At 51.8% G+C, this 14,669-nt stretch overlaps 1 protein-coding gene across 1 annotated transcript in view; it reads left to right on the top strand.

The window, feature by feature from the left end:
* The first annotated feature begins 1,600 nt into the window (after positions 1–1,600).
* Positions 1,601–14,669, top strand: part of PTPRJ (protein tyrosine phosphatase receptor type J) — a 177,010-nt gene continuing 163,941 nt past the window's right edge. The window contains exon 1 of the mRNA XM_075545708.1: positions 1,601–1,796. Coding sequence (XP_075401823.1) covers positions 1,707–1,796 — 90 coding nt within the window. The 5' untranslated portion in view covers positions 1,601–1,706. The remainder of the gene's footprint in view (positions 1,797–14,669) is intronic.

The following is a 14,669-nucleotide window of genomic DNA, read 5'->3' as shown; positions in this document are numbered from 1 at the left end:
AGTAGCAAGACCTCCCAGGAGTCCTTAGCCCTTGATGGAGAGCCCCTGATGGCCTTGCTGGGTAAGCATTGGATGGCTAACGCCAAGGTCAGTGGTTCAAAACACTCGGTAGGAGAACGATGAGGCCATCTCTTCCTGCCATGCGTGGAGTCACTCATGCCCAGAGGAGCCCTGATGGCCCTGCTGGGAAAGCATTGCACAGCTGGCCTCCAGGGTTGGCGATTCAAACCTGCTCAGAGGAGAGAACACTGGGCTAGCTCTTCCTGGAATTGATTTACAGTCTCACCTCTCACTGCGATGGAGCCGATTCCCACGCAGAGAGACCCTATGAGACAGGGTGGAATTCTGTACCGTTGTGTTTCTAAGGCTGCAGTCTTTAAGGAGAAGGCCTTAGCTTGCTCCGCAGAGCAGCTGGTGAGTTCAAGCCTCTGATCGTGGGGTTAGCAGGCCAATGTCCAATCCATTACACGGCCAGGCCTCCTTCGACAGCTTCTCCCACCGATATCAAACGCGAGCTGACTCATGGCGAGCCTCTGTGAGTTTCTGAGACCAGAACTGTGGACGCAACAGAAAGCCCAGTCTAGCTCCCCAGGAGTTGCTAGTGGTTTTGAACTGCTGACTATGAGAATCGGAGCCCAGGGAGTAACCGCAACACCACCAGGACTCCTTAGAAATGCTCTAGCGGGCCCCTAGCCGCCCCCACCCCCCTCCAGTCAGAATGGGTTTCAGGCCCTGGGCCCCTTTGACAATGGGAAGCATGCTGTGCCCTGGGGGGGAGGTGGAGGTGGATGGAGGCTAATTCTGTGGCAGGCTTCAGGTTTAGGACTTGACCCCCACCCTCTCCTGACACCCCCAGGCAGTCCCTCTCCGCAGGTTCTGGTGGCTCCCTTTCACAGGTCAAGAAAGGGAGGCTCGGAGAAGAGAAATAACCGCGTGGCCACACAGCTAGTCATCCCAGCCGAGCCAGGCTCCCCAGGTGCCACACTGGGCTTCAGACACAGGGCCAGGCTGTGAAAATGTGGGGGGCATACACCCCCACAGCAGCGTGCCTACGATTTCGGGGGTCATGCACCCACACACTCACCGCAGGCCAGGTGGAGGACCCCTGGGCCGGCCTGCTGTGTGGACCGGGTGGGGGTGGGGGGTGGGGGCTGTGCCCTCGGCCACCATCTGGTGACCCACGCCGGGACCCGCGAGCAGGGCCGCGAGCCGAGCGGCCGCGTCCCGGGTGGGTGCCCAGTCCCAGGAATGCGCGGGGGCCGGGCGCCCGGCGCTGCCTCCGCCCGCCCGAGAGAGCGGCGGGCGGGGGGCGGGGGGCGCGGGCTCGGCGCGTCCAGGTCGCTCGGGGGCGGGCGGGCGGAGGCCGCGATGAATATTCAGAGGGGGCGGGAGGGGGCCGGCCGCGCGCCGCGGCGCCCCGCAGCCGGAGCCGCATGACGCGCCGAGGAGGCAGCGGGAGCCACGGGGGCCGCGGGAGCCGGAGGTGGGCGCCGCTCGCCCCGCCCCGCGAAGCCCCCGCGCGCCCGGGGACGCCGCCCCCCCGCCGCCGCGCCGCGCTCCGCCGAGTGGCCGCCGCCGCCGCCGCTGCTGCCATGTCCCCGGGGACGCCCGGGGCGGGCGGAGCGGGCAGCGGGCGGCCGGGCCGGCGCAGGAGGAGGCGCGGGCGGCGGCCGGAGGCGGCGAGCAGGGTGGCGGGCGCGCGGGGCATGAAGCCGGCGGCGCGGCCCCCTCGGCGCTCGCCCGGGCTGCGCGGGGCGCTGCCGCCGCTGCTGTTGCTGCTGCTGAGCCTGGGCCAGGTGAGCGGCGGGCGGGCGGGCGGGCGCCCTGCACCTGCCGGGCGCCCTGGCGCGGGCTGGGGGAGGCCGGGGTGAGCGGGGGCGGGCGGGCCGCGCGCGCGGGCGCGGGCGCCGGGACCGGCCACCTCCCCCGGGCAGCCCCGCGGCCCCTGCAGGCCGGCCCTGCAGCCCGCGCCTGGCCCGCCGGGCCCGCCCGCGCTCGCCCTGAGGCCGGAGGGGGCGTGTTGGCCGGGGGCTGGGGCCGGGCCGCCGCCGACCTCGGACCCGGCCTGCAGGGCCCCGAGGCCGGCCGAAGCGGGGGCGGCGGCGGCGGCGCCGGGGGCGGCGCGGGCCTGAGGGCGGGCGGGCGGAGGACTCGGCGCCCGGGGAAAGTTCCCAGCCCGGGGACCGTGGTCGCTGGCCGGCGCGCCTCGGGGCTCCCTTTCCCGGCGCGGGGGGGGTGGTGCTTGGGGGACACAGGCAGCGCCCCGCCCCCGCCCCACTGCCCCGCGTTCCCCGTTCGCGTTTCAGATCCGTTGTCCCTGGCAGTTTGGTGGCCGCTTCTTGTGAAAGCGTCCTGGTCTCCCATCGCGGTATTCCCATGATGGGGCCCCGGCAGCTGGGTGGGGGTGGGGCCCCCACTTCACACATGGGGAACTGAGGGGGAGAAGTGAAAGAGAGGCCGCGCCCAGGGGCAGCCACGGGGCCCCCCAGAGAGCTGGCATCCACGCAGACTTCGGGGGGCCTGTGAGGGCTTCAGGGCTCAGGGGGAGCGGCCTCCTGATGCCCCTGTTACCGGGCCTTGCTCTTGAGAATCTCGTTGTTTGAGGGACACCGGTTCTAAGGGAATGGCGTTTGCACCCCAGAAAGCGAGTTCTTGCCTCCGCGTGAATCCTGGATTCAGGGGAAACTTTTCAAGCACAAGCACAGGATTGTCCTAAAGTACCAACTTCAGCGAGGGGAAGCCGTGTTGCCCGGCAGGCAGGACCCAGCGCTGCTCGAACCCTCACAGGGTCACCCGGGGTGGCCAGCACCCCGGACACAGCTTTACCGACAGGGACTCACCTGAGGGCCTGGGAGGCAGTGGACTTGCTTGAGCGAATCCTGCAGGAGGCTTGGGCTCCAGGCCTGGGCATGCCTGTTGATGTGCCCCTCAGTCTCCTGCGGCCTCTGCTCGCAGTGTCTGCAGAATGGGTGCGGGGCCACCTGTGTGATAACAGTCGGAGGATTTCCCACGGGCAAGTGTCTGATTGAACTTGGGGATGATGAAAGGGGGTCCAGATGGGATTTTCATCAAGAGACCAAGTGGTTTGGCCTTTTTCTCCTTCCTGTAAGGGAAATTCTTGGGGCCTGTGAGAATGAATTACCTCAATGGAAGATCTTTGTCCCAACATTTATGTGAATAAAATATTTGAGCTTCATTTAGTTTTGTAGCTGAATCTAGTGTATATATTGTATATTATATATACTGATGTATATATATAACACCGATATGTATATATATATATAAAACCTATATATCAGTTTATATATGTACTTTCCCCTTTTCTTCTTCCTTGTGAACGTGGTGACTGCTCACTGCGCTCTCTGAATCAGCAGAAAGTTTCTTGGGTCAATGCGCGTCTTGCTCAACCCTTCCTTGTGTTACACGAACATATTGCCACTCTGCGCTTGCCTCTTATTCACATATTTCCTTCCTCCAGAGTCTGTTCTTTAGAAACTCTGGAAGATCCCCTTCCACAGCCTCTGTTTTGGAGAGATTACCAGCTAGCAATCTAAAAGGCTTCTTAAAGAAGCGCCCCTGAGATTCCCAGCCGGTTATCCTCGTGGAGTGGGACTGCTTCAGGGCAGCAGAGCATTTTTTGAGCCGGGCGTTCATGATTGTTCAGACACCTCCTTTCTGAGATGAAGATTCTGGGGTTCAGAGAGAACAGGCCGGGGCCGAGGCCCGCTGGGGAAATGCGCTGGAGGCTGGGCCTCCGGATATGTCACCTGTTTCCATGGTGCCCTTCGGAAACCCTGTGCTTGTGCTTGATTGTTCCCGGTAACCATGTCCTTGGAGTTGGTGTCAATCGAATGTCCCCATACCCAGTCCCAGTCTGGTTATTCCTGAAGAGTCTGTGTTTGGGAAACTTGGACCAAGGGTATTGGGATCACCTGCCTCACACTTGGTGGAGGCTTGAATACTGTGCGTGCCAGGGTGTGTGAACCTGCAATCAGCTGTGGTAGATTGAAAACAAAAATAAAAATGGGCGAAGCACAAGGAGAGGGCTTGGATCTGCCTGGGAATTCATGAGGCCCGGAAAAGCAGTGATGGGGCCTGGCATCTCCTGCTCCTGCTCCATTGAGGCAGGAAGCTGGGTTGAAGAGGATGCCAACACAGGAGGCCTTTGCTGGGTCCAGAGCCGGACTCTGCTTATTCTCGTAGCATTTTTTGGTACCCTAGTTTTGGTTTATGTGTGTATGGGACAAAGCGTTTTTCTTCGGCCTCTTCCTCCATAAACTGCAGAACTACATTCCCAGCCGGTACTTTAAGAAGTCAACTTGGCAATGGGCTTCTGGACCCCTGAGTAGTGACAAACAGCTTGTGACAGGTAGCTGGTTTTGGCTGGCCTTACAGGGTTTCGGATTTGTGTTTTCTCTTCCTTGTTTCCTAGTGAATTAAAAAGCTGTTTGTGTTTTATTATTCATCAGAACTAATCCTTAAACTTGGCTGGTCACCTACTGCTTGCTTTATCCGGAGCCCCCCAAAACTATTTTGGCTTCTCTTTCAAGGCTAGTGACATATTCCTGTAGGTGACCCTTAGGTAGTTTTGTTTTGCGTCAGGGTCAACAATGGAGAAACCAAGCCATCAGGTTTTGTTTGCAGTTTCACAAAGCAGAGTGGAGTGGCGTCTGGTTAGGCTGTGACTTGAAGCTAACTTCAGATTCAGCTTTACAATAAAGATAACACTGCACTCTGAAAGCTTTTCTGAGCAGACAGAGTCCTGGCTTCCGAGTGAGCAATTTCGGTCAGCAAAGAGGTTATTTAGCTCCTAAAAGTAATCTCGCCTTGGGTTGAGGCCGAGGCTGAGTTGCTGAATGACGGCAGGCCTGGGTCTAGCCAGCACAGTGTCCGCAATTACTTCTCAGTTCATTCTCTTCTCGGCCAAGGGAATTATTTTAAGTGACCAAATGACAGGGTTAGAGCCACTTCCCTGTGTACCTCCCTTCTAACATAATGGGGCCGATAATATTATAATTAATAGGTAACCTTATATGTGGCAGGCGCAGTGCCAAGGGCTTTCTTGCGCTATTGAATTAGACCATTTCAGAAATCCAAAGAGGTAGGTGCTTTCACATGGCCATTTTACCTTAGAATGGTGGTTCTTAACCTGTGGGTCATGACCCCTTTGGGGGTTGAACAACCCTTTCACAGGGGTCGCCCGATTCATAGTGGAAGCAAAATGACAGTGAGGAAGTAGAACTGGTTGGGGGGTGTCCATGAGGAACTGTATTAAAGGGTTGCGGCATTAGGAAGGTTGAGAACCACTGCCTTCGAGCAAGTGGAGGTCCAGAAGAGAGCCAGGAGTTCCCCCTCTCCCTGGTGCCCCCGACCACTGGCGAGCCCATGCTGTAAGAAAGCAGACTCACTAGGGAGGGCTTTCACTGCAGGCAAAGAAGAGAGGAGCCTGTGGACTCTGGTGGCCAGAGCCTGAACCCCAGCAGAGCAGAGAATCAGGCTGTGTTGTCTGAATAGCACACGAGAAGCCAGTCCTAGAGGCACCTTGGCAAGGGCTCAGCTGCTAATGGAATGGTTGGCTGTTTGAACCCACCGGCTGGCTCTACAGGAGCCGGTCAGGATAAAGATCCTCAGCCCGGGAAATACAGGGCAGTTCTTCTCTGTTGAGAGTTGCTCTGAGTCGGAATCGACTTGATTGTCAGTGGGTTTGGGTTTGACATCCTGAACCCTGTAGGATCTGCTCCACGTGCAGCACGGACCACCCCAGGCTGTGTCCTGCCCAGGGTTCTTTGGAAGGTCGGGTTTCTGAGGCGAGCTGCTGTCTGTCCAGGAGAGGGAATGGGACCTGTGGTTAGGAGCTGCTGAAAGTTGGGCAAGTCAGCGCACCTCTGTGACTCCTGATCGTGTTATGGGGAAATGGGACCAGGACGTCCTGCTTCACTGAGTGGTCGGGAGGATCAATGGAGATGGAGGAGGGGCTGCTGTCCCGTGAAAGCAGGGCCCACGGTGAGCCTGGCTACTGTCTGAGGGGAAGCGGGACTTCAGTGAAGTAACACATGTCAAGTGTTTCTCACGGCAGTGCCTCCCAAACGTGAGGCACAGAGTAAGCCTGGAGGCACACCCCAACTTAGCGGGAGCCACAAAATGTTTTTTTTAAATGTAAAGAGTTATTTATTTGGGGGGTGGGGATGGGGGTAGTGGTGCTTTAGGAACCCTGGTGGTGTCGTGGTTACATGTTGGTCTGCTAACCAGCAGGTCAGCAGCTCAAAACTACTAGCCACTCCAAAGGAGGAAGATGAGGCTTTCTACTCTTATATAGAGTTACCGTCTTGGAAACCCATGGGGATAGTTCTTGATGGGTCACTGTGAGGAGGACTTAACTCGATGGTAGGGGGTTTGGGGGTGCTGTGGGTTAGGCATGTCAGGCTGTTAACTGTAAGGTCAATAATTCAAATTCACCTGATGCTCTGCAGGAGAAAGATGAGGCCATAGGATTGGAGGGTTTGGAATGGACTTGATGGCAGTGGATTATTATTGGTATTATATATGTAAATATATTTATATGTATCTGTATTTACCATGAAAATAGTAATAATAACCCATTGCTATATATGTATAGGCATATGTTGTACGTATCAAACCCATAATTTTATAGGGAGAATAAGGCTGGATGTCATGCCGTGGAAAGATTCACATTTAAAATGAACACAAAACAACAAAAGGAAACAAAGTAAAATCATTCAAGGAGCAGGATGTGATTCTGGCAGACATAATACAAGTGTCCAGCTGCTTATGTCTGAGGGTAATAGAAGTAGGTGCAGGGGTCCCCTGCGGGACCAATGTTAATTCGCTTGGCTGATCGACCCTGTGGGGTCACCCCAAGTCCAAATTGACTTGATGATAACTAGTGGTTTCCTGCGGGTTGGGCTGAGCGAGGCGAGGCCTGGCTTCCGGGAACATATGGGTCTGTGGAAGGGGAGACACTCAGGTTGCTCCGGGTAGGTGGTGATGCAGGCCTGTCCTGTGCCACAGTTGTGATAAGCCCGTGTCCTCCTCCAGAGAAGCTGTCTATTGGTAATGAGGGGGAGAGAGACAGCGAAGGTCCCTCAGTGGAGAATCCCAGGGAAGTGGCTGGTCTCGCAGCCCAGGGACACCCACCGTCCTTTTGCCACCACCTCATCCCCATTCTGGAGACTCTGCTGGTGGCCCCTCAGAGGACAAGAGCTGTAGGGAATTTATGACTTAGTGATGGCCAGAGACATCCTTTTGCTTCAGAATGCCATGTAAATACCAGGGTGGGGGGTGGTGGTAAGGAACTGGCAGATGGGGGGGAGGTACATTTTGAAAATGAAGTCGTGTCAGCTCCCACAGAAGGGCTAATTTTAAACATGCAAATCATTTTCAGTTCTACTTTTCCTTCTTCCTGTCAGAGGGAAGCTGTACCCGGGTGGCATTTTGGAGGCTCAGCAAACAATGTGGGTATTATGCCCGAAATGATCTGCTTCCCCAGGGCAGGGACCCGGTTTTTCTGGAGACCTGTGCCAGAGCCCGGCCCACTGTTATTTCATGGCTCTGGAGGAAATAAGTGGTTGAATATTAGCAAAAAACCCCGGTATGGGATCTACCACAGAGTGGTTCTCGTCTTTGGTGGTGGTGGTGGTGGTTTGGGGGGTGGTGGAGGGGATGGCCTAAAGACCCTTGCAATAGTGTGTGAAAAGAAAGTCTTCTCCCCACCCCCTCTCCCAAGGTAATGCACATATATGGGGGTGGGGGGTCAAAAAAACTGGAAAAATTTCATTCTATTTTAATTCCATGAACTTTTTTTTTAACACCCTCTCCCCACCTCCACTCCATCTCATCCAGTTTTGTAACCAGTAGCTGGAGTTTCACACTCTTTGAAAAGACCCCTGAAGCCCAAGCTTAAAGAACCACTGGCCTTTGAACGGGTGTCAAATGGCTAGAAAAGTATCAAGAAGTATCAAGTGAGAAGCAATAATCCCTCTCTGCAAAGACCTTCCTAGAGTTCAGGTCTTTCCCTTTTGGGGGGAGTGGAAAGGGGGGTACATCATTATCATGGGAGTCCTGGTGGCTCAGTGGTTAAGCTCTAGCCTGTTAACCCAAAGGTCAGCTGTTTAATTTACCTGCTTTTCTGAGATAGGAAAACATGGCAGTCTTGGAAACCCTGTGAGGCAGGTTGACTTTGCCCTATGGGTCCTGAAGGAGCTTAGTGGATTGCACGTTAGGCTACCAAACACAAAGTCAACAGTTGCAAACACCTATTCCACAGGATAAAGACGGGGGCTTTCTACTCCTGTAAAGAGTTGCAGTCTTAGAAACCCACCTGGGCAGTGCTACCTATCTTAGAATGTCACTAGGAGCCAGAATCAACTTGATTCCAGTGAGTAACTTTATTTTTTTGGCATGGGGTCCCTGTGAGTCAGATTCAACTCGAAGGCTGTGGGCAATGCACACATTGTTCTTTACCCAGCCTTTACATCACCTGGTTCTCTGGGAGATTGTGTCCTCGCTGTTCCTACTGCTCTCTTTTCAGTGACTCCCTGGTGCTCTGCTATGTAACTGTGACATGGTTTCTTTGTCGCTGCAAATCATACTTCAGGGGATGTCTTAGAGGTCGACTTCTTGGAACCTTTAGAAGAATATTCACAGGGGAAATTTCTACGCATAGGCTTACTGGAGCAGAGGGTACGTGCTACCTAGCGGCCCTTTGCTTGCCCTTGCTTGTTGTGCTTGTCCCTGGAGGTTTTGAGATAACCAGTCTCCACACTCTCTGAACTGAGAAGTGTTGTATCTGAGAGTAAGTTGATCATCTTTTCCTAGGTTTAGGCCTGTCACATTTCTTCATACGTGGTTAACTCCGATTTCCTTCCTTTGCTCATCTGGGTGAAAAAATGTGTGTGTATGTGGGTATTTGTGTTTTCTTATTGTTTTGTGAGAGCTGTTTAGAAATTAAGGAAATCAGTACTTTGACTTCAATTTGTGTGGCAAAAATATATTTTCCAATATTTAGATGCAATCTTATTCCTTAGGAGCTTAGAGATAAATCAGTAAGACCCCTTGGGCAATGGCGGGAGTCGTGGACCCACCCCCTTCAGCCCGCTATCATTCTGTGACCTTGGGCAGGTAGCTGAACCTTCTTGAACCTTGCTGTTTTCTTGGTGCTCAGTCAAGTGCTTCTCCTTGTAACACCTCGTACCCAGGGTAGTTGAATAGGTTCGGCAAGAGAGTCCATGCTGTGTGAAGGTTGCTTGTTAATGATGTGGACATAGTAGAGTAACCTTTCATAACGTCTGTTCTATTTTCTCAAGAGATGGATCCTAAAGTTAGGGCACACTCAAACTCTCTACCGTGGAGTCTGTTCCGGCTCATAGCGAGTCTGTAGGACAGCGGAGCTGCTCCATTGGGCTTCCCAGACTGTATAGCTTTATAGAAGCAGAAAGCCTCGATTCTTTCCTGTGAGACAAAGCTAGGGCAAAGGGCCATCATGATGTGCTTAGCACTCAGAATCTTCTGAATTGTGCTACAAAGTGTCTTAAATTGTCCACCAGGGTGTGTGCATGTATGGGTGTGTACATATATACAGTAGTCCCCCACTTTTTCTCAAGTAAGTTGAATGCCTTAAAATATTCTGGGGGTGCTGGGGATATAGTGGTGGCGGGGGTGGGGGTGTAAAAGGGAGATGGTGTCAAAGAGTCCTGTAGGAAAACAATGTTTAGAAACTGAGTGTGGTAGCAATTGTACAATTCTACTTGACATTGAAATATGGAATGATCTATGTATTAAATCCAATTAATTAATAAAAATAATTGTTCTTGCCCTTTATTAGCAATATGTTTTTAAATTGTAACATTGGCCATCTGCCAGTGAGCATCTGAGAATAACATAGGCAAATTATGCATGGCAACATATTGTCTATAGTACATCTTACTAAAGATTAGATAGAATGATTAAAACAAAGAAACTCAGAGACAGACAGACTGTCATAGTGCATGTCAATATAACTCCAGTACATCTTCAGCCTGGGATTATGTGTATGCGTATGCATGCAGGCATGTGCATGTATGAATACATGTGTATGTGTTAACATCTGTAAGATAGACATTAGATCAATTCATATATTAGCACAGTTTCTACTTCAGGTAGAACAGCGCACTTTGTATACATTACAATGTATCGTTCTTTTTTTTACCCAAGTGTGTGCCATTGAAGTACATACTATAGGTTAGGTAAGAGCCCACGGGATGTGATGGAGAGTGGCCGGTGGCGTCCTAGCCCTGAAGGACCACGTGGGAATTGATGTCTGTTTATAAGTGGGTCCTCATGAGTGGAATTGTGCATTTCTCTCACTCTCCTGACCTGACCTAATCAGCTCTGGCAGTGACTGCCTCCTGTCTCTGGGTACACATTTTCTGTGGGGCCCAGCAGGGGTTATTTGAAGCCTCCAACCGGAAGTTTACAGATGTAATCCTTGGCTCTGATTGTGGGAGCTGGGGAGCTGGGTTGGCCAGTAGTGCCCATGTCACCTGTTTCCACAGCTGAGAGCCCACTGTGGTTTCATGTCCTTGTGCCATTTGAGTCACCCCCCCCCCCCACACCACTGACAGTGGATCAGGCTGGGGGTCCTGTTTCCCATGCCAGGAGATGGAGAGCTGGGGGTGGGGCTGGGGCTGGGCTGGGCTGACAGAGGGGGAGGCAGGTAGCAGCCTGGTGGGCATTGGGGTCAGACAGACAGGGCTTCTCTACTGCCTCGCTGGGCCATCTTGGGCCCAGTCTTCTGATGCTCAGACCCTCACTTGTCCTTGTTTGTAAAATGGGAGCGTCAAGAATACCTAGCACATAAGGCTGCTGGGGAGGATTACATGGGTCTGCCCTACCTTATGGCAACCCTCAGCAGATGTTGGCTGCTGTCTTGTCATCTGATTTTGTGAGGATACTGACATCACATCCTATTCATGAAAAAAGAAACCTTTCAACAAATGACCGCATGGCCTGCAAGGTTCCTCTGCACGCGCTCGCCCAATCCTCGCTGCATCCTGGTGAATATGTTGTTATTCCCCCCATTTGACGGGTGGCTCAGAGCGACTTGTCAGTGACCCGCCCAGCTCAGGTGCCCTTCTGCCTTGTGCGCAGTATTAATGCGCACTTACTGTGCTGCTCTTATCAGATGCCCTCCATTGGTTCCGATTCAAAGCAAAATATACAACAGAATGACACACTGTCTCGGGCCTTCCGCACAACCGTCGTTATGTTTGAGCCCATTTATAAAGGAGGCCCGGTTTTGAAATGTACTGAGATTTAGAATCTTCTAACAAGAGGTGGATTGGACAGCCAGCCTCCTGGTTTGATCCGGCCTAACCTTATGCACCCTATGAAATGACTGTCCTAGCCCTTTGACCAGCACCAGGTTTACATGGGTCTAAGGGGTCCTGGTGCTTATGCCCATCAAGAGGGCTGCTATCAGGACCCGTGGCACTTCATCATCCAGGGTTTAGATAGCTCAGGGCAGTTGTTGATGTGGATTTAACAGCAGCTGAAGGAGAATAGCAGGTTCACATCTGCTTTAGGAGGTGGCAACATGGTTATGGAATGACCTACTAACTGCAAAGTCATCAGTTCAAAGCCACCAGCCACTCTTGGGAGAACGATGAGGTTTTGTAAGGTTTTGTACTGGAAAGAGTTACAGTTTTGGAAGACCACAGGGGGCAGTTCTATCCTGTCCTTACATATGGTTGCTGCGAGTCAAAACCCGACTTGATCACAGTGAGTTTTTTTAAAGTAACATTTCCCAGAGAGTGTGCTTTTAAAGTTTGTGTTGAAAATCCAGATAGGAGACTTAACCGCGAAGCGTGTAAGGCAGTTTGTTTAATACAAGGCACCATAAAATCAACTCAGAAAATTATGGCTGGCATTAAAAAAATGATCGAATAAGAAATAGAAGAATTCATTGCATGTAGGAAGGGCAAATTGTGTGTGTGTGTGTGTGTGCATACATAGAGTAGGCCTTCCATTCTGTGTGTGTGTATACATATGTAGCGTAGGCCTTCCATTCTGTGTGTGTGTGCATACGTAGAGTAGGCCCTCCATTCATCCTGACTCCTAGCAAGCTTGCAGGCCTGAGCAGAACTTCGTAGGACTTCTGAGGCTGTACATCTTGACAGAAGCAGACGGCCTCATCGTCCCTCATGCTCTGCCTGTATCCCTGAACACCATCATGCATCTGCTGGGCCAGGAGAGACCCAGTCCTGGCGAGCCGCCTTTGGAAGGGCGCGGGTTGCCAGAAAGCTGAGGATGCCTGCCCTAACTGTCCTTCTGGAAATGTCAGCGGGACCCTCGTGGATGAAACAAGCTGCCAGGCAGTGCTCTGCGTTCTTTGGGGAAACACCTGTGATCAAGGGGGCTAGTCCTTCACTCTCCGACAGTATCACCAGCCTCAATTGAGAAGGACAAAAGCAGTGGAAGGAAACTGAGCCCTAGGAAGTTGTCACCTATCAGGTGGGGAGTTCAGTGCAGACGTCCTACCTACCTCTAGGCAGTGCTGCCTTTCCATTGGCCCACTGCTGTTTGCAAAGGACACTGGGAGTCCCTGCCTGGGTGTCCTCAGCCAACGGGGATATCCTGATCCTGAGTTTGACTCAATTCCCACATAAAGCAACTTTTTTTTCTTTTTAATTTTATAAAAATTACCTAGAGCCCTGGGGGTGTCCCGACTTACACACTGAGGGCAAACGGCAAGGCCACCAACCTCTCAGCAGGAGAAAGATGAGGCTTTCTACTCTTGAGGTGGTTTTATTCTGTTCTACAGGGTCATGGTGAGTCAGATCGAACCAAGGGCAGTGAGTTTTTGCATTATAAAAATATTAATCTATCTATCTATCTATCTATCTATCTATCTATCTATCTATCTATCTATCTATCATCTTGATGAAGCCAAACTACCTGTTAGATCTCCGAAGACAATTAATTCCTAGTGCCACAATTTTTTTGAAAGGTAATTTATATCTTCTTTTTTAAGGCCTCTTTTGTCTTTTTACTGTGGGAACTACGATAGGAGTCTCTTCTGCTACTGCTTTGTAACTCACATTTCGATTTACTTCTTTTGAATGTAAATAGAAGTTGTATCCTTAGGGTGTTCCTTGGAGCTCAGGGATCAACAGCAGGCCTCTTCCTGTTATTCACCCAAAAGTATTTGGAAATCTTTCTTGAAAACAAACAAGCAAACATGAGTCTATTATAGATTAGGACCATAATTGCATCAAGAGTTTTTTCCTTCTCAGAAATCCAGGCGGAAATAAAGAAACCATTTGCTCACTGACCCTCTGGGGATGGCTATGAGTCCCCTTGCTGCTCTCTGGGGGGAGTCTGATGTACTGATGATACGCTATAAACATCTTCCCGTACCTTGCTGTAGTCTTCCCTTGTATGATATTTGGCTGCTACATCTCACGCCCTCATAGGGTGGTGCCATTGTCTGTCTGATTAATCCCACAATTAGCCTTTCAGTGCATTCTTATTCTTAGTTTTGTCATCACTCCTAACACTAATCGGATGACTTTGTACCCCAAGCTCTGAATACATCGCCGATGATCTTAGGATACGGTGAGAGAATAAAACCAGCAACAGCTGCCACTGATGGAGTTTTAAGAGCCAATGCCAGCACCTGGCCCATAATAACCCAGGTCTCCTGTGATGTCATGGTGGGGAAGGAGAGCAAGCAATGGCTTGAGCACTGGTCTGACCCTCGTCTGCAGATGGTGCTGGAACATTAGGTTGGACAGGAGAGTGGAGACAGGCCAGGGTATGTCCAGGTCTTTTGAGAGGACAGGCCCCTGGGCTATTGCCATCATTGTTAGAAGTTGTCTTCTGGAGGGATGGTCACATGTCCACACCCTGCTCAGATCCATGAAGTGGCAGTAGCACAGTTCTTCTCAAGAACCTTTTGCTTTCCTCATGTACGATGTTCTGGAGGTCTTCGCAGCCTCCATCGAGCCGCTGTCATTAGTTTAATGCATTAGAACTGTTCTTGAGAGGATCTCTACATTCAGGTGGGGTCTATTCAAGGTCATATTTTGGCTCTCATGGACTTGCTTGAATGTTCTTCAACTTCAGTCTGCACACAGGAGCAATTGATGGTCTGTTCCACAGTCAACCCTTGGTCTGGTGTTAGCTGCTGATTTGAGCTTCTCCATCCTCTCTTCTCACAGATGTGTCCAGTTTGATTGCATGTACTCCATCTGGAACAATCCATGTGTATAGTTGCCTTTTGTGTTACGGAAAAGAGGTATCTGCTCTGAACAAGCTGTTGCTCTTACGAAACTCTCATGCAATCCCCAGCTTCATTTCTACCGCCTAGACTGTATACTCCAACGACGATTCCTTCCTCTTTGTGTCCAACTTTTGCATCCCAGTTGCGGGTAATTACCAATGCATCACGATTGCACATTGTATCACAGGCCTTCCATGACATAGTAGCTGCAGCTGTGGACTCAGACCTAACAACAATTGTGAGGAAGGTGCAGGACCGGGTGGTGTTTCGTGCTGTTGGGCATGGATAGGGTTACTACGAATCAGAAGTGACATGATGCACTGAGCAAGAACAACCACAAGCACAAGACCAGATTTACCGTCGACTCTACACCCTGATGCTGTAAGGAGGT

Source organism: Tenrec ecaudatus, chromosome 4 (genome assembly GCF_050624435.1).
Source record: "Tenrec ecaudatus isolate mTenEca1 chromosome 4, mTenEca1.hap1, whole genome shotgun sequence".
Lineage (NCBI taxonomy): Eukaryota > Metazoa > Chordata > Mammalia > Afrosoricida > Tenrecidae > Tenrec > Tenrec ecaudatus.
Note: the sequence above shows the minus strand (reverse complement) of the source record. Positions and strands in the feature narration are given on the sequence as shown.